Source organism: Herpailurus yagouaroundi, unplaced genomic scaffold (assembly GCF_014898765.1).
Source record: "Herpailurus yagouaroundi ecotype Mexico unplaced genomic scaffold, PumYag 210, whole genome shotgun sequence".
Taxonomy (NCBI): domain Eukaryota; kingdom Metazoa; phylum Chordata; class Mammalia; order Carnivora; family Felidae; genus Herpailurus; species Herpailurus yagouaroundi.
In genome coordinates this window covers 19215933-19239284 of record NW_024412441.1, presented here as the reverse complement: position 1 = coordinate 19239284, position 23352 = coordinate 19215933, and the positions used below count along the sequence as shown (strand labels likewise).

At 39.0% G+C, this 23352-nt stretch overlaps 1 protein-coding gene across 1 annotated transcript; it reads left to right on the top strand.

Moving 5' to 3' along the window:
* The first annotated feature begins 14500 nt into the window (after nucleotides 1–14500).
* Nucleotides 14501–23336, top strand: LYG2 (lysozyme g2). The gene is made up of 7 exons (XM_040454012.1): nucleotides 14501–14520; nucleotides 14650–14755; nucleotides 15248–15315; nucleotides 19724–19864; nucleotides 20640–20836; nucleotides 21629–21767; nucleotides 23100–23336. Exons 3-7 carry the CDS (start codon nucleotides 15273–15275, stop codon nucleotides 23216–23218), a joined length of 639 nt encoding a protein of 212 aa, XP_040309946.1. The 5' UTR covers nucleotides 14501–14520; nucleotides 14650–14755; nucleotides 15248–15272; the 3' UTR covers nucleotides 23219–23336.
* Nucleotides 23337–23352: the final 16 nt, after the last annotated feature.

Sequence of the window (23352 nt, the reverse complement as noted above, 5' to 3'; positions counted from 1 at the left end):
AGTTTGTGGGTTCGAGCCCCATGCTGGGCTCTGTGCTGACAGTGCAGAGCCTGCTTGGGATTCTCTCTCTCTACCTATCTCTGCCCCTCCCTCGCTAGCCTTCATGCTCTCGCTCTCTCTCAAAAATAAATAAATAAAAAACATTTAAAAAAAAGGAAACAATGTGTGTAAAATGCTGATTAGAGCCCCTGACACAGGTAGGAAGTCAATCAATGACAAAAATAAGTATCATTTTACAGGATAGATGTACAGTTAATTAACCTCCTTGTAACAAGGGGTCAAGATTTCATGTGATGGAATTCACATGTACTCACAGAGGATCCTGTCTAAGGAAGCCCTAGCAGGGCTCTTGGGGCAAATAGGATATTCTTAGGCTTTCATCTTGATGAGATCAATATGAATGCCCAAGGCTGTACTGATCAACTGTGGCAGTGGGACCCCAGACAGTCTCTCCTCTTGGGTTGAATGCTGACACACAAACATCATTACCTGGAAAAAAATGAAAGAGGGGCTTGGGATGTCCTTGTTTACTGATATAAGAGCTTAGAGGGGGGAAAAATTCAGTTTAGAAAAATAAAGACAATTGTTCTTGCTAGCACTGGTATGATTTCATTTCCATGTTCTGAAAGAAGATAAAAACCCTAAGGTTGTATGTAGCAAAGAGCAAAATGCCTGCCCTGCTCTTGGGAAGGCTTTTTTTTTTTTTTTTTTCAGGGATATCTTCCAGCAGCCAGTCCAGCGTTAGAGCTCAGACCCACAGCTGCGGTTTCAGTTTCCAGGGGAAGAGGGTGCATAATGTGTCAGTCCTGAAGGGAAGCCCTTTCTTGGCTCCTCAGATGAAAGATTGCCTCCACCATTCCCCACCCCCACCCACACTTTGCTCATTGGCATATGACTTCATCTTTTGTTCATTCATCTGCCTGAGACCACAGATGTCCATGACGCTGGAATTATGCAATCTAATCTTCCAAAAAAACCCACAGTGTTTATATGGTCTCACAGTCTGCTGCTGCCTTATTTGATGAATCTGCATTGGGACATCTTATGTGAAACATCTCAGGAGAGAAAGCTGGTTATAACTTTCCTTATAGCTTAGGGTAGCAACGTGATCACAGCATGCCAGGTAAATAGGACTCTGCTCAGAGTTGCTTCTATGATATGACTTTTAAATCTCAGCAGAGTGAAAATACAATGATGAAACATTCAAATTAAAACATTTTTATTTTTATTTATTTATTTACCAGGGTGCTTTTTTAGTTTATTTATTTTGAAAGAGAGAGAATGCGTGGACAAGTGTGTGAATGGGGAAGGGGCAAAGAAGGAAAGAGAGAGAGAATGAATTCCAAGCAGACTGCATGCTATCAGCCCAGAGCTCCATGCAGGGCTTGATCTCACAAACCATGAGATCATGATCTGAGCCAAAATCATGAGTTGGACACTTAACCGACTGAGCCACTCAGGCACCCCTAAATTAAAACATTTTTAAAATGGCCTTTGTTGGGGCACCTGGGTGGCTCAGTTGGTTAAGCAGCCAACTTCGGCTCAGGTCATGGTCTCGTGGTTTGTGAATTCGAACCCCATGTCGGGTTCTGTGCTGACAGCTCAGAGCCTGGAGCCTGCTTCAGATTCTGTGTCTCCCTCTCTCTCTGCCCCTCCCCCACTTGCACTCTGTTTCTCTCTCAAAAATAAATAAACATTTAAAAAAAATTTTTAAAGGTCTTTGTTACTCTCATGTTCTCCTTGACTTCTGTGGGAAATAGTTTACAGTCTGTGATTTTTAAAAATTTATTCTTAAGAAAAACTGGGAATTTCTCTTCAAGTATTTCTTCCCTGTGGGTAACCTGCTGCCCTGCTGCCTCCACCCAAGCACCAACTACCCCCTAATGATTCTCACACAAACACCTACCTTATTCCATCAAAAGGTACTTCTCCTGTTGTCTGTCTTCTCTATCGTGCTCTATGCTTTCTGACTAACTTAAAGAGAGTAGGAAAGATAGCAAGAGAGAGGGGGGAAGGCGAGAGAGAGAAAGAACAAGATTTAAACCCATCAATGTACTAGGAGTGCCTGGGTGGCTCAGTGGGTTAAGCGTCCAATTCTTGATTTCAGTTCAGATCATGATCTCACGGTTCGTGGGTTCGAGCCTGTGCTGACAGAACAGAGCCTGCTTGGGATTCTCTCTCTCCTTCCCCTCTCCTGCTCTCTCTCTCTCTTTCAAAATATATATATATATATATATATATATATATATATATATATATGATAAACCCACCAATGTGCTAATATAAGTTGCAATTTCTTCATCTGTAAAGTAAAAATAACATCAGAAGCAGTCAAATTGAATTAAAATATATTTAGGACTGGGGCACCTGGGTGGCTCAGTTTAAGCGTCTGACTTTGGCTCAGGTCACGATCTTACAGTTTGTGAGTTGGAGCCCCACATCTGATTCTCTACTGTCAGCCCAGAGCCTGCTTCGGATCCTCTGTCCCCCTCTCTCTCCTCCCTCCCCACCTCTCAAAAATAAACATTTTAAAATAAATATATTTAGGTCTGCAGTGGAGGGAAATGCTCAGGTTACCTCAGATGATGGTGATCTATTGATCACCATCAGAAAGTAGAGGAAGCTGGTACAGCAGGGAATGAGCGGGTGGTATGGAGAAGCAGAATGTTCTTCAGAAGACCACAGCCCCATAAGTGGCCTAGGAGCAACTCCTAGTGATCTCTTCTTGGGATTCAGGAACGCTCCATCTCTGTATAAACAGCTACTACTTCTGACAGCCAAATGATTTTTCTGACTAATCTCTGGTCTCCTGTCTTCTCACTCAGGGCTTCTCTTGCCTCATGGCTTCTGCTTCCCACCTTCGTTCTGTGGACTTTTCTGCTTCTTGCTACTCTACTCTCTTTGTCTTACGTCAAAACTCTACAATCAGGAAAACTAAAACCAAAACCAAAAACATCTCCAGTCAGAGTTTCATGGATTGTTCTCCAGGATAGTAACCCACAGATTTTTCCAAGTGTGCTTTTTTTCCTGGCTCATATTAATAGTTCTTAGAGATTTATCAGGAGTAGAATGACATCCTTACATGTTGATCAGAGTTGGTTTTCCCATGTGCTTTCTCACTTCAATTCTAGTCCACAAACATGTATAGAGCACCCATGATATGCCAAATACTATGCCAAGTACTAGGGATAGAAAGATGACAGGACATGAATCAACAGACTGTGAGAGAGACAACCCAGAAAGGAGACTATTGAAATTCAGTGGTGTATTTGGTTTCTAGGACTGCTGTAAGAAACTGCCACAAACTGGGTGGCTTAATACAACAGAAATTAATCGCTCACAGTTCTGGAGTCTAAAAGTTCAAAATCAAGGTGTCAGCAGGGCCATGCTCCTCTGGCTTTTGGTGGTTTCCTGCAATCTTTGGCATTCCTTGGCTTGTAAACACATCACTCCAATCTCTGCCTCAGGCTTCACATGTTTACTTCCTGTGTGTCCCCATGTGTCTTCACATTATCTTCCTTTAAGGGTACCAGTCATTGCATTTATGACCCACCCTAATCCAGTATGATCGCATCTTAACTTGATTACATCTGCAAAAATCCTATTTCTAAATAAGATCCCATTCATTCACTGGTTCCTGGTGGTTGTGAATTTTGAAGTGACCTTATTTGACCCAGCATGGGTGATAAAGAGTATGCTGGTGGGGGGGGGGGGGAGTACAGGGTGCTCCAACGAGGACATTTACTCCCCTCCTCCCTGTATAATGGCTGCCTACTGGCCTGATCTAGTCACAGAAAGTCCAGCACAACTGAGCAGCATAGGAGGATCAATACTGGTAACCAAGAGGTACTGTTTGTTGAATGGTTGCTGTGTATGACAAGCATCATAATAGGTACTTTATATATAAAATTAAATATGATTCTCACAATATCGTAAATAAATAATAGTATTCTGGTTAAGTTAGTTAATCAGGGAGGTTAAGTCAGTTTCTCAGCGTCAAATGGCCAGTTAAGAAGCAGGTTTTGAACTAAAGTCCAAGACTTTAGCACTACAAATACTTCAAGGGACACTGGGGCTGACAGGACCTGGTACAGTGCAACTTGAAATACCTAAAAATATCTCCTCCATAGGTATAAAAATTCTATGTTAGATGAATCATTTGTCTTAGGGCAGGAAAATCTCATTTAAACAGTCATCATTTAAAAGTGTGTCACCCATGCTGGAGAGGATGCGGAGAAACAGGAACCCTCTTGCACTGCTGGTGGGAATACAAACTGGTGCATTCTAGAAAACAGTGTGGAAATTCCTCAAAAAATTAAAAATAGATCTACTCTATGACCCAGCAATAGCACTGGTAGGAAATTTACCCAAGAGATACAGGAGTGCTGACGCATTGGGGCACTTGTACCCCAATGTTTATAGCAGCACTTTCAACAGTAGCCAAATTATAGAAAAAGCCTAAGTGTCCATCAACTGATGAATGGATAAAGAAATTGTGGCTTATATACACAATGGAATACTACTTGGCAATGAGAAAGAATGAAATATGGCCTTTTGTAGCAACGTGGATGGAACTGGAGAGTGTTATGCTAAGTGAAATAAATCATACAGAGAAAGACAGATACCATATGTTTCACTCTTATGTGAATCCTGAGAAACTTAGCAGAAGACCATGGGGGAGGGGAAGGAAAAAAAAGAGAGGGAGGGAGCCAAACCATAAAAGACTCTTAAAAACTGAGAACAAACTGAGGGTTGATGGGGGCTTGGAGGGAGGGGAAAGTGGTGATGGACATTGAGGAGGGCACCTATTGGGATGAGCACTGGGTGTTGTATGGAAACCAATTTGACAATAAATTTCATATTAAAAAAATACATATACAATGGAGTATTACTCAGAAATCAAAAAGAATAAAATCTTGTCATTTGCAAGTACATGGATGGAACCAGAGAGTATTATGCTAAGCAAAATAAGTCAGTCAGAGAAAGACAAATATTATATGACTTCACCTATATGAGGAATTTAAGATACAAAACAGATGAACATAAGGGAAGGGAATCAAAAATAATATAAAAACAGGGAGGGAGACAAACCATAAAAGACTCTTAAATATAGAGAACAAATGGAGGGTTGCTGGAGAGGTTATGGGTGGGGAGTAAGGGATATTAAGAAAGACACTTGGGATGAGCACTGGGTGTTATACATAGGGGATGAATCACTGGAATCTACTCCTGAAATCATTATTGCACTATATATTAACTAACTTGGTTAAAAATAAATAAATAACAAAAAATAAATAAATAAATAAAATAAAATAAAATAAAATAAAATAAAATAAAAGTGTGTCACCCAGTATGGTAGCCACTAGCCATACGTGACTACTGAGCACTTGAAACATGGTTAAGTTGAACTGAGCTGTGCTGTGATTCTAAAATACACAGACTGAGTATTAAAAAGAGGATTGTAAATATCTGTCTTTATACTGATTACATGTTGAAATAATATTTTGGATGTATTAGATTAAATAAAATACACTATTAAAATTAATCTTCATTTTCTTTTCCCCCTTCTCAATGTGGCTAATAGAAAATTTAAAATCAAATTTGTGGTTAATGTTATAGTTCCTTTGGACAGTGCTGGTCTGGAAAACCTCTGAACATAGAACTCTAAGAAGTATATTTTCCAATGGGAGTGAGTGTATATCAGAGAAGGAAGACAGATGCTGGGCTGTGTTGAAATTAAAGTGGACCTACATGGCTTGGAAAAGAGGTCTTTGTGCAGCCAAGTGGTAAGTGAGGGAATTAGTGTCTGGCTTTTGGAAATGAGAAAACAAGTCACTGAATCTTGAAATTTCATGATTTAAGAAATAAATGCCTTGTGGATCATCTGGTCCAGTAAATAATGTGAAGGAAATGCCTTGGACGCAGTGTTGGAATGTTTGAGTTCTAGTCTCAGCTTCACCATTTATTAGCTGGGAGATCTTGGGAAAATCACTTAATCTCTTTTCTTCTATGTATAATGGAGGAGATAAATTTGCTTGACCTTTCTCAGAGGGTTATTTCAGGTATTTTAACTTATTCAAAAGTCCATTTGAAATTCTGAAACACTGTACAAATATAAGATATTAAAAAGACACTGCCTATGTTATAATCCTGGCTCAATCCAGCTGTACAGAGAGTTGTTGATAATTTTCAAAGTGAGTAATTACTGTACAGACAATCTGTCATTGAACATATTGGTGTCTTTGTGCTTATGTCTATGCAGAGAAGCAAAAGAAAGTGAAGATGAAGAAAGCCAGAAGCTCCCGTTTTCTTCTTTTTTCTATGGTAGTTACAATTTCCTTTGGATGAGAATTCTGGAACCTGACAAAATCAAGTAAATCAGGCTGAGATAATAAAATAGTATAAAAATTGCTGTAAGATGATGTTTCTGGGCTGAGCTGCTCACTCTGCCCAAGCTGGCATCTTCTTGGGTTGGCTCTTTTCAGAGGCAAAGGCAGCACAATGCTGCTCTCTGTTGTTAACAATGTGGCATGACCATCTGGGGCCACTTCCCTGTTTTTCTTGAACAGTGAATTCTCCAGCCCCAGGGTTGTTAGAAGTTCCTACAAAGGAGCCAGGAGAAGCCAGTGATGCCTGAGGTATTCTCACCCCTTTGCCAGCCTCAGGAATACTGGCTGAGGTTGGGTCAACAGGTTGGGAGACAGACAGCTATGACTCCTCAGGCCTCTCCTCCTTGCCTGTTGCTGGACTGGACCCTCAGGGAGGCCAGTGTTTTCCTGGGCCTCTCTGTTCCTGTGCACATCTGGAGCTAAAACTCAGACTTCATTCCCTCAGCTCTCAATTTGACTCAAAGAAGAATGGGCAAATGTAAATGTCCTCTGACTATCCCACCTTCCCAGTCACCTACTGAGGTGAGGGCCAAGGGGCTAGAATTCTGGAAGGTGTCTTTGAAGTTTTTATAAAACTCTAGAGGCCGAGGGCCATCAAAAGGAAATCTCTACACAGTGTCCACCTGTGGGATCAGACCTAGCTACACTCTGGAGAACACAGGATTCTTTAAAATTCCAAAGAATTTTGAAATAGCATTCCTTTTGATAACCAAATTAATACATATTCTTTGTAGAATATGTGAAAGATATGAAAGATACTGTGATTACACCCCCATAAATTATGTATTATTTTGCTTTATGTTCTGCAATTCCTTTCTTTATATTTCATATAATTAACAAAGGACTAGGACCCAGACTACAATGGATTAAGTATTCCTACTTTAAAAAATGAGAAATAAGCAAATGATCTAGTAAAAGATTATCAAAAGATATGAGTAAATAGTTTAGAGAAGCTGTAAGTGTAATGGTGAATATACATAGATGAAAAGACACCCAACCTCAATCCAGGAAATGAGACTTTTCCCACCCAATTTAAAAAGTCTGATAACAGCAAATGTTGGTGGAGATATGGGACATTGGGAACATTCATATCCCACTTTAGAGGGTAGGTGTGGTGTAGCTTCTTTGAAGAAAATTTTCTAACATCTAGTGCAGGTGAAGATGCAATTCAGCTTATTTTCCATGACTGTATATATACACACACTTAAAATAAAATTGGAACCATTCATTAATACTATTTAACAACCCGCTTAAGTAAAGAGCTTAACAATATATCACGAACATTTTCCTGTTGTTAAACAAGAAAACTTATTATTAAAAAGCCTCCAGCAGAGGCTCCTAATCCATGCTTCCTCTCTCTGCACTCTGGGGGGCCTAGCATTTTGGTGCTTCTAAAACATTTATGGACTCTGACTTCAACTAGTCCATATCTGGACACTACTATCTTTTTGGCTTTCTTGTCAAGTCTCAAACCTCCAGAGTGGCTTTTCTACATTTTCTCCATTTCCATAAGCATCTAATTCTACATAATTTTTACACTTAGCACATGATTTGACCTTTTTTTTTTAATTTTTTTTAACGTTTATTTATTTTTGAGACAGAGAGAGACAGAGCATGAACGGGGGAGGGTCAGAGAGAGAGTGAGAGAGAGAGAGAGACAGAATCTGAAACAGGCTCCAGGTTCTGAGCTGTCAGCACAGAGCCCGACGTGGGGCTTGAACTCACGAACTGCGAAATCATGACCTGAGCCGAAGTCTGACGCTTAACCGACTGAGCCACCCAGGCGCCCCATGACCTTCTATTTCATAGAAGAATTAGGGATCATTAGAGAACTCTGTTTTTTCCCATTGACTATACATTTAAATGCATTACTATCTGATTTTGTCTTCTTCTTCTTTCTGTTAACAATAAAAGAAGTGTTCCCATTCCTGCCTCATGCCAATCTCTATTCCTAGGCTTTTGAACTCATGACTTTAACCTTATGTGATCACATAATGCTTCCATTTCCATATCCTCAATATCTTCTACAGCATTTAAATATTTCAAGTCATTCCCAGCATAAATCATGACAAAGTGGCTTTGACTCAAGTCTTCCTTCAGATACTGTCCTAGCTCTTCTCTCCAATACAGGTATAGTGAACAACTATGACACATTAAAAAAAAAAATCAGACTTCTCTTTTCTCCTTTTCAAACAAATCTATTCCTAGACATAGTTGAATAGTCCAGAAGTGGGCATTTGACCCAATCTAGGTTAATTGGAGTTCTTCCCTAATTTGTTTGTTTATTAACCTGGGTATTATTACATTATATGGCTATATCACGATTGTTAATCCATTCCCCTGTTGGTGAGTTTTTGGTGTTTCTAGTATTTTCACTATTATAAATAAAGCTACTATGAACATTCTTGTGCAAGTCTTTTTGGAGGCATTTGTTTCCATTTATCTTAGATAAATACCCAGGAATGGAATTTCTGTGTCCTATGGTAGATATATGTATAAGTGACCAAATCAGACCACCCCACAAAGTGCTACTTTGGCATAGTAATTATTTTAAATTAAAGTTAGTTAAAAAAAAAAAAAAACAGCCAGTGCAAGAACACTCCTACCCTGCTTTGTCTCCAGAAAGCAGGAAAGAAATCTCCTATATGAAAGTTATCCTCCCTGTACAAGAGGCATAGAGATATCCTTATCAACAGAGAGAGGGGATTCAGGGCCAAGAAGCCTTTATCAACAAACTTTGTATTTTTTACTAATTTACTACCCCAGCCCAAATTCTGTGCAGAATTTCATAGTAATTGAAGCTCCCAAACATAAGTCTTCTTTGTCTTGTCAGTTACCTGCAGAGTTATTGTCTCTTTATCTAAAAAATATAAAAACTGCCTGCCTTGGCCATTTCTTTAGATCTCAATCTCATTATTGGGCCTCCATGTGCACATAATTAAAATTTGTTTTTTTCTTCTGTGAATCTGTCTCATGTCATTTAATTCTTAGACTAGCTAGATTTGTGAAGGGTAGAGAAAAAATTTTCCTCCCCAACACATGTTTAACTTTATAAGAAACTGCTAAGCAGTTCTCCAAAGCAATTTACATTTTACACTCTAACTAGGAATGTACAAGAGTTCCATTTGCTTCATATTTTAGAGAGTGTGAAATGCTCAGTGTGATTTTAATTTGTATTTTCCTGATGCCCAATGATGTTGAGCATCTTTTTGTGAGTTTTTTGACCATTTGTGTCTCTTTTCTGAACTGTTGGTCAAATATTTGACACTGGAAGATCATGTACCTTCCGCAGGGTATGGCATTTTATTTACCATCGAGTATATTAAACTCAAGACAAGAAAAGAAAAGCACTAAGCAGTTCAAGCCAGGCATAGAAATATCTTGAGGTTAAATCAAGCTTTTTAGTGAAATTTTGTGCAAGGGCTCCTCTTCTGCCTTCCCACCAGCCATCGTTTCTAAAGTGCCTTTCCCATGTGTTCTTGGGCAGCCCCTTCATTCTTTAGTTTCTAAGCTGTGCAGTGGATGCTTAGGCTGCTTGTGACTGTTTCTGATATTACCATTCCTCCAGTCCCACCAGGCAGACTGCAGAGTCCCAGCAATAGCCCTTCTTGTCTTGTCATATGTCCTTCCTGGCTTCACTTGTTACTTCCTACCCTATTAGTCAACTCTTCATTATGTTTCCTGGTATCCCATGGACAAATAAACAAACAAATGAATAAATCAACTCATCAGGATCTGTGTGCAACTCCATCATAGTAATAACTGGCGTGTTATGAAGCATTGCAATTTATAACATGTTTTCACACATATAATTTATTTTTAACATCAAAACAGTCATGGGGCATCATTATCATCTCCATTTTACAGATGAGGCAAACTAAGAGAGGTTAAATGAGTTGCCATGGTAATCATCATTGGTTGTTCTTGAGAAAAGAGAGCTGTGACTGGGATCCACAAATGGCAACATGGAAGAGGCAACCCAGTCTCTAAAACCACAGACCAGTGCTGAAAAGGAGGTAGATATGGATGAGAAAAGAAAGGGGACCAAGCAAGCTTCAGATACTGAGCTCTTATAACTCCAAAGGGTGCTGACCTAGGCTAGCTCAAGGCACAAGTGCATCTCTTTCTATGATATGTTTTGAGGAGTCCCTCAAGGAATTCCCACATTCCCTTCTTTGGGCACACACAGTGCCTCCGATTCCATAATCATTTTTCTCCTTCTATTAATTAGGACAGTACTTCTTAAACTTTTCCACTGAAGCTTTCTCAATGGCAGAGGCACATAAAGGCCACTCTGGGTGGGTGGTGGTCTGGAGCAGAGTTTCAAGAGGGAGAGAGAGACATTTCTGAATCTGGTGTTTTATCTTAAACTTTAATGTAGAATTCACATTTTTCTCCACAATAAAGTTTAAAAATACATGGGTATTTTTAAAACACATGTATTTTATAATAAAAATAATGACCCTTTTGCAAAAGTGTGTGTGTGTGTGTGTGTGTGTGTGTGTGTGTATGTGCATGTGTGTGTTATCATGTTTGTCCTCTGGTTTCTGTATTCTTTTGGCAGACTGACTTATTTCTCACTGTAAAAACAAGATTTCAGGAATTCAAAGCCCTGGTTAAAATTAAATTGTACCTGACATAATATTACTTTAAGTTTCTGTCACTAATTAATACAATTGTTATCAGATTAACCTAAGGGAGAGTAGGACATTGAGGTTAGGAAGTAGAGAGTCAACAGAAAGAAAAGTTGAAAAATTCTGTGGAATTGCCAGAGTATTTGAGTTTTGTCTTGGGTCTGAACATCACAGTGGTAGTGATTGTCCCAGACTGTGGCCTCCACCTAGCCCCAAACTATGAGCAGCAGTGATCAGAACCCAGATCTGAGACTTTCTTGGCAAAAAGAATCTTGATTTTTTCAATTTGTTATATTTTTCAGCCACTTACATTATTTTGGGCAATTTTGAGGCTACTTTGACATATGCAAAGTTGAAACTTTCATTGGCCTTACTCATATCTCCTGAAATTCACCAAACCTGACAGGAAAAATCTGTAGCTATGATTGAGACCAACCAACAAGCAAGCAAGCAAGCAAACAAACAAACGACACCTCTTTCTTACTATCCTTGTCAATGAAAATGGTTGATGACTAGGATTCTGAATTCAATTCTGTGCCTATATATGACAAAGGAATTCTATGATTTGCCAATTGCAAGATAGAGAAGAAAATGTATTTTGAAAGCCACCCTAAAACACAGGATGACTTTCATGGAATTTGTGATTTTGATTAAAACTAAAATGAAGTTCAAGTTTTTCATGAAAAACACTAAAAACTGTAATGTAGACTTAATGCATATTTAATCCTCTCTGCTTGACCTCCCACAGTATTTTCTCTTTTGGATCCAGTAGATTGTTGGAGCCAGAGGAGAGCTTGGAGATCATCTGCTGTCATCCAGGTTTATAAATGGGAAAATGATGTCTAGACTGGTGACCTACCCAAGGGCCCTCAACTCAAGGGCCCAAGGGCCCTCAGCTGGTTGGAGTCAGATCTTAGACCACAAGCTGGATCTCTAGACTTCTGGGCCAGAGCTCTTCCTGCCACACCCTGTTTTGGTGGGACTGATGGAAAACAAGTTGTTTCTGTGGAACCTACATACGTCTTGGCTTAAGGTCTCTTGCTGAGGTCATTTAGATGTTAGGCATGACTGGAGTCCTCATCCCCAAGGCCAGGAACCACAAATGTATTATTTGGCTACCAGAGGCTATCAAAGAATTGCTGTATTGAAAAGTCTTAGAGGTGGACAACTGACTGGGAGGGGAAGGAGATCAGGGAACTGGTCACAGAGTTCTATTTGTATAGCAAGGACATGTTTTGCATATAGATCATATTTTTATTTTGGGAACTTGGGGATGCTGATGGAGATTATACCAGGTAACTGGTCCCCCCAAGCTCCTCCTGGCAACATCAGTACAACTCATATGCAGAGTCACTGTTGTCACCCCCGGGAAGAGATGGGGAATCATTTAGTAAATTACTTTCTAAATATCAAAAATTTTCTCAGATCTTTATACAATAGTACCCACACTTAACCATTCCTGGGTTGTAGATTATAGTAGTTAAAAGTTATACTTTAGAGCGCAACAAAGCTGGGTGCAGACCTTGGCCATGCACCTTATTACTGTTGTACCAGGCTTACTATACAAGCTCAATGCATGTTATTGGTGGAGAAGATATAAAGTGACAAAAAGCCACTGTGGATTCAGTTAACTCACATTTGTATTTAAAAATTACAACAGCATCTACAAACAAATAACTGTGAAATATCTGCAATTGGAATCATTTATTCAGACCATAGACAATGCTTTGAATTGATTGATTTGAACCTATTGTAATAATTACTGTGCAGGGTCATTGATGCATAGTGCTAGCACCTTGTACATAGTGGAAGAGCACAGATTTTGGAATCTTATAGACCTGGGTTCAAATCCCAGCTTTGCCATGTCCTGTTGTGCCATCTCTGACAAGTTGCTTAACTTCTCTGAGTCTCAGTTTCCTCATCTCTAAAATAAGGAGTAATACCTACCTTACAGAGCTGTTGGAGGATTGGATGATATAATGCACATAGAAACCTGATGTATGATGAGTGTCAAATAAATGTTTATTTGTATTCTCACAACTTGAGCAAAGCTTAATAATCCGCATCAGTTTGAAAACATTTATTTAAATTGCAGAAGACCTGGGCATTAAGACCTTCATGCCGAGAAGGACTTAAAACTCTACTATATGAAAACAGGGAGAAGAGTAAAATATGCTTCACGTTTAACAGTACAGTACTTTCAGTGTTTTATTTTTAAATAAAAAATACTCATGGGGGCCTTGAGTACAATGTCAATGTGATGTTGCCACTGTTAATGGTGATGGCTCATTTGTTCCTGAGGGAAATATTGGAGAAGCTGGACCCATGTAAAACCTCTTATTAAAGAGTGGCCTTGATTACAGCACCTGTGGTGATGGTAGAGCTGTCTCCCTTCCCCCACCACAAGTCATTTTCATGATAGTCAGGGCAGGAATCATCATTGGTTCAGAACATCCCTGCCCTCTCTCCTCCCCCCACCTTTTTTTTTTTTTTTTTTTGGAATAGAAGACTGGAGGCCACTTAAAAGGAAATCTATTCTACAGACAGGAAGGCAGTCAGGGCAGAAGTGAATGTAATGAGATAGTGCAGAGATCAGCTTCATGAAGGCATGATCTCCTAGAAGTTGTGGTTTATTCATTGCCAGGGAGCCTGGCAAGTTGGTTGACTCAGGCCCTTCATCTTTCCCATCTCCTGCTCAGTCTCTCTCACACCTGTCTTCATCTTGTGGATTTATGGAAGGATTGTGTACAGTGTTAGAAACTTCTCGTACATGTGAAAGGGACCCATATAAAACTTCCTCCCCTTTGGAAAATGTGCTTTGTCTATTTCAAGAATGTCTCTTCCATTTCCTGTTCCCAGCACTGCACAATGTGCTTTTATCTCTTCCTTTGGACATAAATGTGAAGAAAAATACTCCATCCTTGATAAAAATGTTCATACCTGGCCAAATCTTTTTTTCCCATTTCCTCAGATAGTTTGGGAAACCAGCACTCATATTGCTACTCCCTGGCTTTGTACTGATCTCCCAGAGCAGGTAGTCAATCTTGGCTCTGTTTGTCAGTGTAGAATTGGAACAAGAAGCCCTGTGGCATGTTAGTATATGGATCATGCGACAATGGAATGAGGAACAAAGAGCAGGAGGCTCAAACTTCAGGCAAACAACCAATCCAGGAATGAGAGCTGCTAGTAGTTCCTGTTTATCTTTTTTATGCTAATTATCTGCTTCTTGTTCTCAAATTTAGAAGCTGTTGACCTACCTCAATTTTAGATACTGTCCACCAAATATATGCCTCCACTACAACTTGGGGGTTCATTAGATTAATTAATTAATAGTGGTTAATAAATGCTTTGAAATATTTTTATTAAAAGGGCCACCTAAGTCCAAAGTATTATTATAATCAGGTCTAATGAGGTCAGTGGCTTAAAGAGAGGGTTTTAAACCATATATAAACCTCCTCCAATGATCAGTGGTACAGGATGAAGGTAAGAAGAGGCAGGTGAGTCTACATGCTGGCATTTAAAACTTCCCTCCACCATGGCAGATCCACACTGAAGTCTGCTTGGACTGAAGCCAGGTACTCACAGATCTACCAACTAATGGATTCTTAAATTTTTTAACCTTTTAGGACGAAGGCCACTGCTTTGTTAAAGCCTGGCGTGCAAGGTGGTGCTGAGAACGGGGAACCTTCCCAAACTCAGAGGGGAGACTTTCTCTGCAAGTTCACAAACCAGGTTAGTGCTAGCCTTCTTGTGTCTTGTAGAACACTTAAGCTGTCTTTTGAATGACACCAAGAATAGAGTCAATGGAGGAATGTAGGGAGCACAGCTAACCTCTTCTGAGTCATGATCTCTAATGCTCTTCTCGTGATTTCTTATGATTTTCTAAGGAGATTGGTATAAGAATTGGAACAAAATTATGATGTAAGCAATCTTGGAGATGGGATGGGAGTGTGTGTGTGTGTGTGTGTGTGTGTGTGTAACATATGTAAGATATTCATAGACTCATGTCAATATGAAGTTGGATTAAAAAGAGTTGGGAGGTTATACTTAGACAAGAGAGTGATTCAGTGAACCATAATTCTGAGCCTATGAGAATACTATCTTGGAACTGGTGAAAAGGTATTATATTATAAATGACTCTAAACTTTTTAAAATCAAAACAAGTTTCCTTTAGGAACCTTTCAAGTTTTAAAATTAGCCAGTTTCTCTTTCAAATCATAACAGGTGCTGCAGGATAAGATTCACCACCATGCTATCCTCTATCCTGTTTTGGGGACTTGTTGCTCTCATTGGTAAGTCACTGATTGACATTTAGTATTGTTTTCAGGGTGTCCACAAAAATATGCAGCACAGTCATGAATCAGAAAAGGCAATGATTACATGCAATGGAGGGGTGGGCACTCCTAATCAGCCTGGCCATCAATCAACTGCTTATATCAATAATCAAGAGTGTATTCTGCTTGCCAAGCAGGTGAAGGTGATCTCAGTGAGAATTTATGGAACAGTGCCTTAGGAGGCAAGACATATGAAGATAAAATTATCAATACCAGGCAGTAAATAAGAGTTAAATGAATATAGACACAAAAGACACTAGTCTTGGAGGAGTTTAGGATGAAGAGTTCACATCTAGTCAGGATGTTGATACCAAAAGGCTTTCCTAGGGGATGTGATACTTGAGGAACATTTTGTATTTTGATAAAAGAAGAAAGGAGTCACTGAATGGATAGAGTGACTTTAGTACAGAAAAGCAGAAATGGATGAAAAGTATTTGGGATGCAATAAACAGATCAGCATGACAAGAACAGAAGTAATGATTTCTGAAGGGAAGGCTAAAAAGTTAGGCTGGTGAGATGGTGAGGGACTTTGAAAAAGAAAAAATTGAAATTTTGGCTTATGAAAAATAAAAAGACATTGTAAACAATGTGCAAATTGTCTTTATGAATAGAGTGAAGATTGAGAAGAAAGTGTTTCTAAAATGTTTAATTCTAAATTTGAAAAAGTAAGACTACAGAAAAGTGATGATTTCCAATTATTTATATGGTCAAAGGCAGGGGAACATAGTTTAGAATTTTTATTCCTTCTTTAATTCCCAGGTGACAGCAGAGTTACATAGCTAGTAGACTAATTATAAGCTACTATACTATGTTTAACTGAAAGGTGACTATAATTAAGAAGGCCTGTGTGTTTACGATGTCAATACAAGTAGCGTAAAGTCCATGGTCATATTATAATCCCCTTAAATCAAACTTTGGTATGCATGAATCTGTTGGGAATCCTGGTTAAAGTGGAGATTCTTTGACCTTAAACCTAAAAACTGGCTCAATAGACCTAGTATGAGGAGGCCATAGATATGCATTTTTAATAAGCATGCAGATCACTTTGATACTTGTGGCCTTTGAGCCACATATCGAGCATGGCAAAGGCTGACTCTCTAGTGGAAAGAAATGGAAACTTTTGACATATGGACACTTGATACAGATAATCCCTTTACTTCTCATCCATCCATCTATCCATCCATCCATTCATGTATCTATTCACAAATATGTACTGAATGTCCACTTTATGTCAGGCATTGTTCTAGGTGCTGAGGAAGATATAGTAGAAAAAAAATGTTCTAGTAAGAGAAACAGACAGAAAAAAGAGAGGAAGAAATAAAAGAAGAAAGGAAGGAAGACATGTCAGATGGTGATACGTGATATAAATAAAATAATGTAAGGTAGTGGGTGACAAGGAATGAGGCATGAGTATGTTGCCTTTTTAATGTAAGTAGGAAAAAAAGGCTCTTTAATAAGGTAATTTTAAAAAGTTTGTTGTAGAATGTTTAAAACATATAAAATGGGGGAGGGAATAGCATAATTAACTCCCATGGACCCATAATTAACTCCCATCAAGCATCTATGGTTTTCAACACTTTGTATTCTTATTTTTATTTATCCCTCATCTCTACAAAAAAAATTTTTTTTTGGTGATGGGGAGGTTGAAATATTTTAAAGCAACCCAAAACATCAAAACATTTCACCTGTAAATGTTTTAGTATGTGTCTATAATGTGTAAGAACCAGTTCTGGTTCAAGTAGAGATCAAGTTCTGGTTCAGTCCAGATCAAGTAGGGCTTGGAAGCCAGAATTGAATGATTGGAAAGCTATTGGAAGGTTAAGAGAGAAGACTGATATGATTCCAGGCATGTTTCCATAGACTACTCTGGCTGCTGGGGATTAGACTGTAAGGGTGGAGGAGGGAGGTCAGTTAGGAGGCTATTACAATAATCAAGATTAGCAATGGTGATTTGGACCCTGGTGGTGGTAGCAGAGGTAGTGAGAAGTGGTTAGATTCTGGATATATGTTGTCAGTCTGCACCCTCACTCACAGCTTCCATGCCTCTATCTTACATATAATCTATGTCATGGAAATCTACTCATTCATTCATTAATTCATTCATGTATATTTCCTACACATATTGTAGGCACAAGGTATACCGAGGGCCATGGAGAGTGCCAATGTGATGGTTCCTGCTCTTTGCCATCACATGGAAATCCACACTGCTTTGAAAAGCTTTTCTAGTTTCTGCTGCTTTTATTATCTAAATAGGCTTTCTTACTATTCTGAGTTTACTTGATAGTTGCACTGTCTGACTTCCTTGTCCATTTACAAACTTTTGGTTTTTTTGCCTGTTTGTAGATAGGAGAGAGTAGATTGTGCCTGTATTTTTATTTGTTTAGATGAGTTTTGCTTTTTATTTTTTATTTTTTTAAAAAATTATTTATTTATTATTTTTGAGAGAGAGACAGAGTATGAGCAGGGTAGGGGCAGAGATAGAGGGAGACACAGAATCTGAAGCAGGCTCCAGGCTCTGAGCTGTCAGCACAGAGCCCAATGCAGGGCTCGGACTCACTAACCTGGAGATCACATGACCTGAGAGAAAGTGGGATGCTCAACCAACTGAGCCTCCCAGGTGCCCTGAGTTTTGCTTTTTAAACAAGTTAATCTTTAGAGTTGCTTTGTTTTCCTTTTAAAATAAATATTTTTAAGGAAGAGTTCCATTGGTTATGTGCCTAATTCTTTTTTTTTTTTAATTTTTTTTTTCAACGTTTATTTATTTTTGGGACAGAGAGAGACACAGCTTGAACGGGGGAGGGGCAGAGAGAGAGGGAGACACAGAATCGGAAACAGGCTCCAGGCTCCGAGCCATCAGCCCAGAGCCTGACACGGGGCTCGAACTCACGGACCGAGAGATCGTGACCTGGCTGAAGTCGGACGCTCAACCGACTGCGCCACCCAGGCGCCCCGGTTATGTGCCTAATTCTAAGAGAGTCTCTTTATACTGTCAAGTTAATCAGAACCAGATTAACTGTGGTGAATGGTCCTATTTAAAAACACCATTTACAACACTAAATGAAACAACAGCGTTTTTTTTTTTTTAAATTTTATTTTTTTTTTTTTTCGAGAGAGAGGAAGCTAGAGCAAGCAGGGGAAGGGTACAGGGGTGGGGGTGGGGGAGAGAGGGAGAGCCTGACGTGGGGCTTGAACTCACTAACTGTGAGATCATGACTCGAGCTGAAATCAGGAGTTGAACGCTTAACTGACTCAGCCACCCAGGTGCCCCAACATAATTTTTTACATCAAGTGTTTTAACAAACATAATTTCTTACAAGAAATATATGTAGTCTTAAGATATTAGTCAACAATCTTAGGAATTATTAGAACAAACTTTCCAACTTACAGAAAAGCTCTTTATCTCCTTTAGCAAATAGACTTGGACAGAAAGTCACTTCATAATGATAAAATAAAAAATAAGAATGAATTTAACTTAAATTTTTATGGTAAGTTAAATTTTATTTCCAAGGTTACTAATTATACTTAGACACTCAAATTTGTAGAAACATGATATAAAATGGATATTTTAAGGTAATGGCATCCTTCTTTTTTATCTTACATGGTATTTTTACCCTTCTTTCTTATATTCCTAAACAAAAGCAGTTGTTAATATAAGTGCTTATATCCCAGAAGTATTTGTGTCAGAAGCGTCTTAACATTTCTCTCAAAGTTCCTGCTTAAAACTCTAGTGTAGCAATTTTATTTATTTAAACATTTTTATTTTTATTTATTTTTTTTTTTTTTGAGAGAGAGACAGAGTGTGCGCGGGGTAGGGGCAGAGAGAAAGGGAGACACAGAATCCAAAGCAGGCTCCAGACTCTGAGCTGTCAGCCCAGAGCCCAATGTGCGGCTGGAACTCACAAACTGTGCTGTCATGACCCGACCTGAAGTCGGAGGCTTAACTGACTGAGCCAAACAGACTCCCCTCTAGCGGCAATTTTAATTCTGATCAAGATTACAGCAAATGTTTTTGAGACCTATAAAAATTTGATTTTCATAATACTTTCTACAATGTTTGGAATTAGTGCTTTATTAAAAATTTGGGGGGGGGGATGCCTGGTGGCTCAGTCGGTAGAGCATGTAACTCTTGATCTCCAGATTATGTTGGGTGTGAAGACTACTTAAAAAAAATTTTTTTTAAGGTTCTGGTAAAGTGGGAAGGAGGAATCTTCTATTCTGTTTTGTCTAATGAACCATCCTAAGGGTCTTGGGAGGGACTTGGGGAGGAGTAAATCTATGGCTTCGCCTTTGGTTTAGTAACGCTAATTATAGCAACTTGAGTGATATTTCTCACAGGCTTCATGTGAATTATCATTCTATCCACCAGGCACTTCTAGGGGCTCATACCCTTTCACTCAGTCAATGAGCCCTCACCTGCATCCCCGCCTGTACCACGGCTGCTACGGTGATATCATGACCATGGAGACCTCTGGTGCTTCTTGTGATATAACCAGGTTGATTAACTGTGGTAAGTGAAAAGCAAAGCAAACATTTGGCTTTCCCATTTTCATCATTTCCAGATTCATTTTTAGGAAGTAGCTTAATTTTAAAAAGGTATAATCACTGTTACAACAATGATACCAAAATTAAAAATTAGAAGAAAGCAGAATCCTCACCAACCTAACAATCTGTTTCTTTTCATTTTCCCCCTATTCTTTCCAAACTTTGTCTTAATGGGTTTATTTCTACGTATTGAAATGACTGTTTACATAAAATATTACATTCTGGCTTTGTTTTATGTTTTTTTGTTGGTTTTTACTTCATGTTACAGCATGAGCATTTTAAGCATGCCTCTTGCTCTCTGTACATCTTGTCTTTTGAGAATCCTGTTCCAAAGTCTTCTTCATGTTATCCCAGTATTAGAAAATCAGTACTGGAGGCAACAACAAGGTCAATCTAATCCTACCTCCCCCGATTTATAGATCTGAAAACGGAGGCTCAGCAAGAAGAGACTTCCCATGGGTCTGGAACTAGGTAGTGGCAGAACCAGACTCAAATTTAGGCTGGCTGACTTCTAGTTCAAGAGTCTTCCCAATGCACCAATGTGGCGGGTAGCAGAAGATCAAGAAAGAGAGCAGAAGTGGTATCTGCCAGTGGTTGTGAACCTTTCAAGGTTTATGCAATTAGAGATCAGAAAATGTCCTAGAATAGTTCCAAGATGTGGTCAGGTGCCATGACTAACTTACTAAACTTTGAAAGCGGGTTTTCTTCTGGAGTAAATGGTTTATTTTCTATTGACTTAGGGATCCGTGGTTCTGAAATGTTTGCTGAGATGGATTTGAGGGCCTTAAAGCCTTACCAGGTTCTGATCAAAGAAGTTGGGCTGAGGCATTGTGTGGACCCTGCTCTCATTGCAGCCATCATCTCCAGAGAAAGCCATGGTGGAGCAGTCCTGCAAGATGGCTGGGACCACAGAGGACTTAGATTTGGCTTGATGCAGGTACCTGGCAAGGAAATTTTCAGTCAGTCCCACTTTATCCTTCCTTTTGGAAGCTCAATCCAATCTGGATACTCATTTGCAGTACTTCCAGTCTTCAAAACACCCTGGTACTTCAGCATCATTTGCACTTCTGTATTTCTCTAACTTATCTTTGGTTATTTCATTCAAGATTTATCAGTTATTGGCTGTCTTCAGAAAAAGTATTTAATGAGTTTTATAATTATAGTTTGCAACTAATAAAATGTAATACACTTAATTGAGAAAATCTTATAAAGGGTACTATTAAAGGTGTCCATTTGGGGTTCATAAAGTAGTAAATTTCATCCACGTAGATCAAAACACTATAATTAAGCTCTATTTGAACGAACTTGTTTTTTTAAGCAAATTGGAGAAGACAATCCAAATTATTTGGATGTTTGCTTCCAGTCTTTATTTTAAATTGTCTGTAGAAACCCAGACTTTAGCTGTCCTAGTTAGAAACAAATTTTTATTTTTGACTGCAAGTATCTAGACATTGAGTGCTAAGTATTTGTTTTGAAACAACTTTTTCATATATTTATTTCTATTTGAGAGCTTAACTAAAACTATGCCACATTCACATCTCCTAAATCATACTTTGTTTCTCCAACTCTCTTTTCGTGAGAAAAAGGACTATAGAATTGATTCTGTGGAGATAAAGTAAGGGGGCCGAGGCCACTGTCTGTGTACTTGAATACAAGGAAGAGAAATCAGGAATAGCAGAAAAATGCATTGTTTCATCTAGATGCTGACATTATTATCTGATTTTTCTAGCTTGATAAAAAAATTCATCACCCTGTTGGTACCTGGGACAGCAAAGAACACCTATTGCAGGCTGTTGGGATTCTAACAGACAAAATAAAGGCAATCCAGAAAAAGTTCCCCACGTGGAGTGTGGCTCAACACCTCAAAGGTAGGCCATATTTGTGGAGCTTTGTTAAAAAGTTCAGTGAGTGAGACCCCTGAAGACCAGATGTGCCCTGGGCCTCCCTGAGGGCATTCTCATGGGGTCAACAGTGGGCATAGGAGGAGCTGCCGGATGACTGTACTAGTTTTCTCCAAACCACTGAGTTACTTTGAGTGGTCTTCCTTCCCAACTTCCATTTCCTCTTCTGCCAGACGTTGGCATTCTCATTACCTCTCTCCTTGGTTACTGAGCCACTGAGTGATGTCTTGAGTATTAATGCCATAGTTTAAAAGAATATGTTTACCTCCCTCTGATAGTTTTTTTTCTTGATGAAAGAAACTGTTAACCTCTTTATGAATTGTTTGAACAAATTTTTACTCTGTGAGCATTCTCAGTGACATCAGGGCTTTAGGTACCATGACATGTCCAAGTGGAGATTTCTGCTTGGTTGATCACAGATCTCCTCAAGTTCAGCATCTTCCAGACTGAATTAAGTCACTAGCTTCCCACTATAAACTTGCTCTTTCTTCTGCATTTTCTATCTCTGAAAGGTGTCAAAATATGTCTAGTCATTCCAGCCAGAAAAACAGATTGTTTTCTTAGGTTCTCTGGTTCTTTCTGTCTTCACATCCAACCACACCAAGTCCTATTAACTCTACCTTCTATGGACTCATGGTATGTATATACCTCTCTCCTCCTTTAACATCCTTAATTTAGAACAAACAATTTCTTTTTCCTTGAAATCAGGGATCAGGACCAGGGAGCTTTTCCTCTATACATCAGAGCAGAGCATAATTATGTTAAACACATAAGTAGCTATTGAAGATCAAAATTCTTGGGTAAAATACACCTACACACACATATCCCTACATAGAAATGATTATGTCTTGGATACCGTTGTGCACCCTGAACTCAGTGTGGCACCCATCCTGGCACATAGTAGGTGCTTAAAAACATTAACTGAATGCCTAAAAAAGTGAGTGAATAAGTAATTTTTTAAAAATGAGTAAGATATTTAATGGCTGAGAGAATGTTATAAGCATTCTCAGACTGATTTGCTGAGGATCTACTTTTGCCAGACCTGGACTGTATAAGAAGCAAATACGACTTTTGTAGCAAGAAATACAAAGGACTTTTAAAAGGAGAGAGAAGGAAAGCAATCTGGAATTTTCCCAGAGATTCTTGGGGTAGTTGATCCTTTTAGGAGGGGAGGAAAAGGGAAGGATCTGGGACTGCGTGCTTTGGAAGATTTACCTAGGGGGCTTACATCCTGGGAATGCTCAAAGCTGATTTCTGCTGAAAGTTAATGTTTCATTCTGAACTTCTGTTTCATTTCAGGTGGTCTCTCGGCCTTTAAGTCAGGAATCGATGCTATTGCAACCCCAGTGGACATAGACAATGACTTGGTCAATGATCTTCTCGCCCGAGCTAAATTCTATAAAAGACATGGCTTCTAGGCAAAGCTCTATGGGTGGGCTGAGTTTGCAGGTATTCAGATGGCCCCCCTTTGAGAGTTTGAAATGGATGCGTTATACCCAACACTAGCAAAGAAATAGCTGCAATTATGACAGAAAATTCATATCTCAGTTTT

Coding starts and splice junctions, on each gene's coding strand:
- LYG2 (XM_040454012.1), top strand. CDS start 15,273: ATGCTATCCTCTATCCTGTTTTGGGGACTTGTTGCTCTCATTG. Junction 15,316..19,723: donor GGGACTTGTTGCTCTCATTG/GTAAGTCACTGA, acceptor TCTATCCACCAG/GCACTTCTAGGGGCTCATAC. Junction 19,865..20,639: donor AACCAGGTTGATTAACTGTG/GTAAGTGAAAAG, acceptor CTATTGACTTAG/GGATCCGTGGTTCTGAAATG.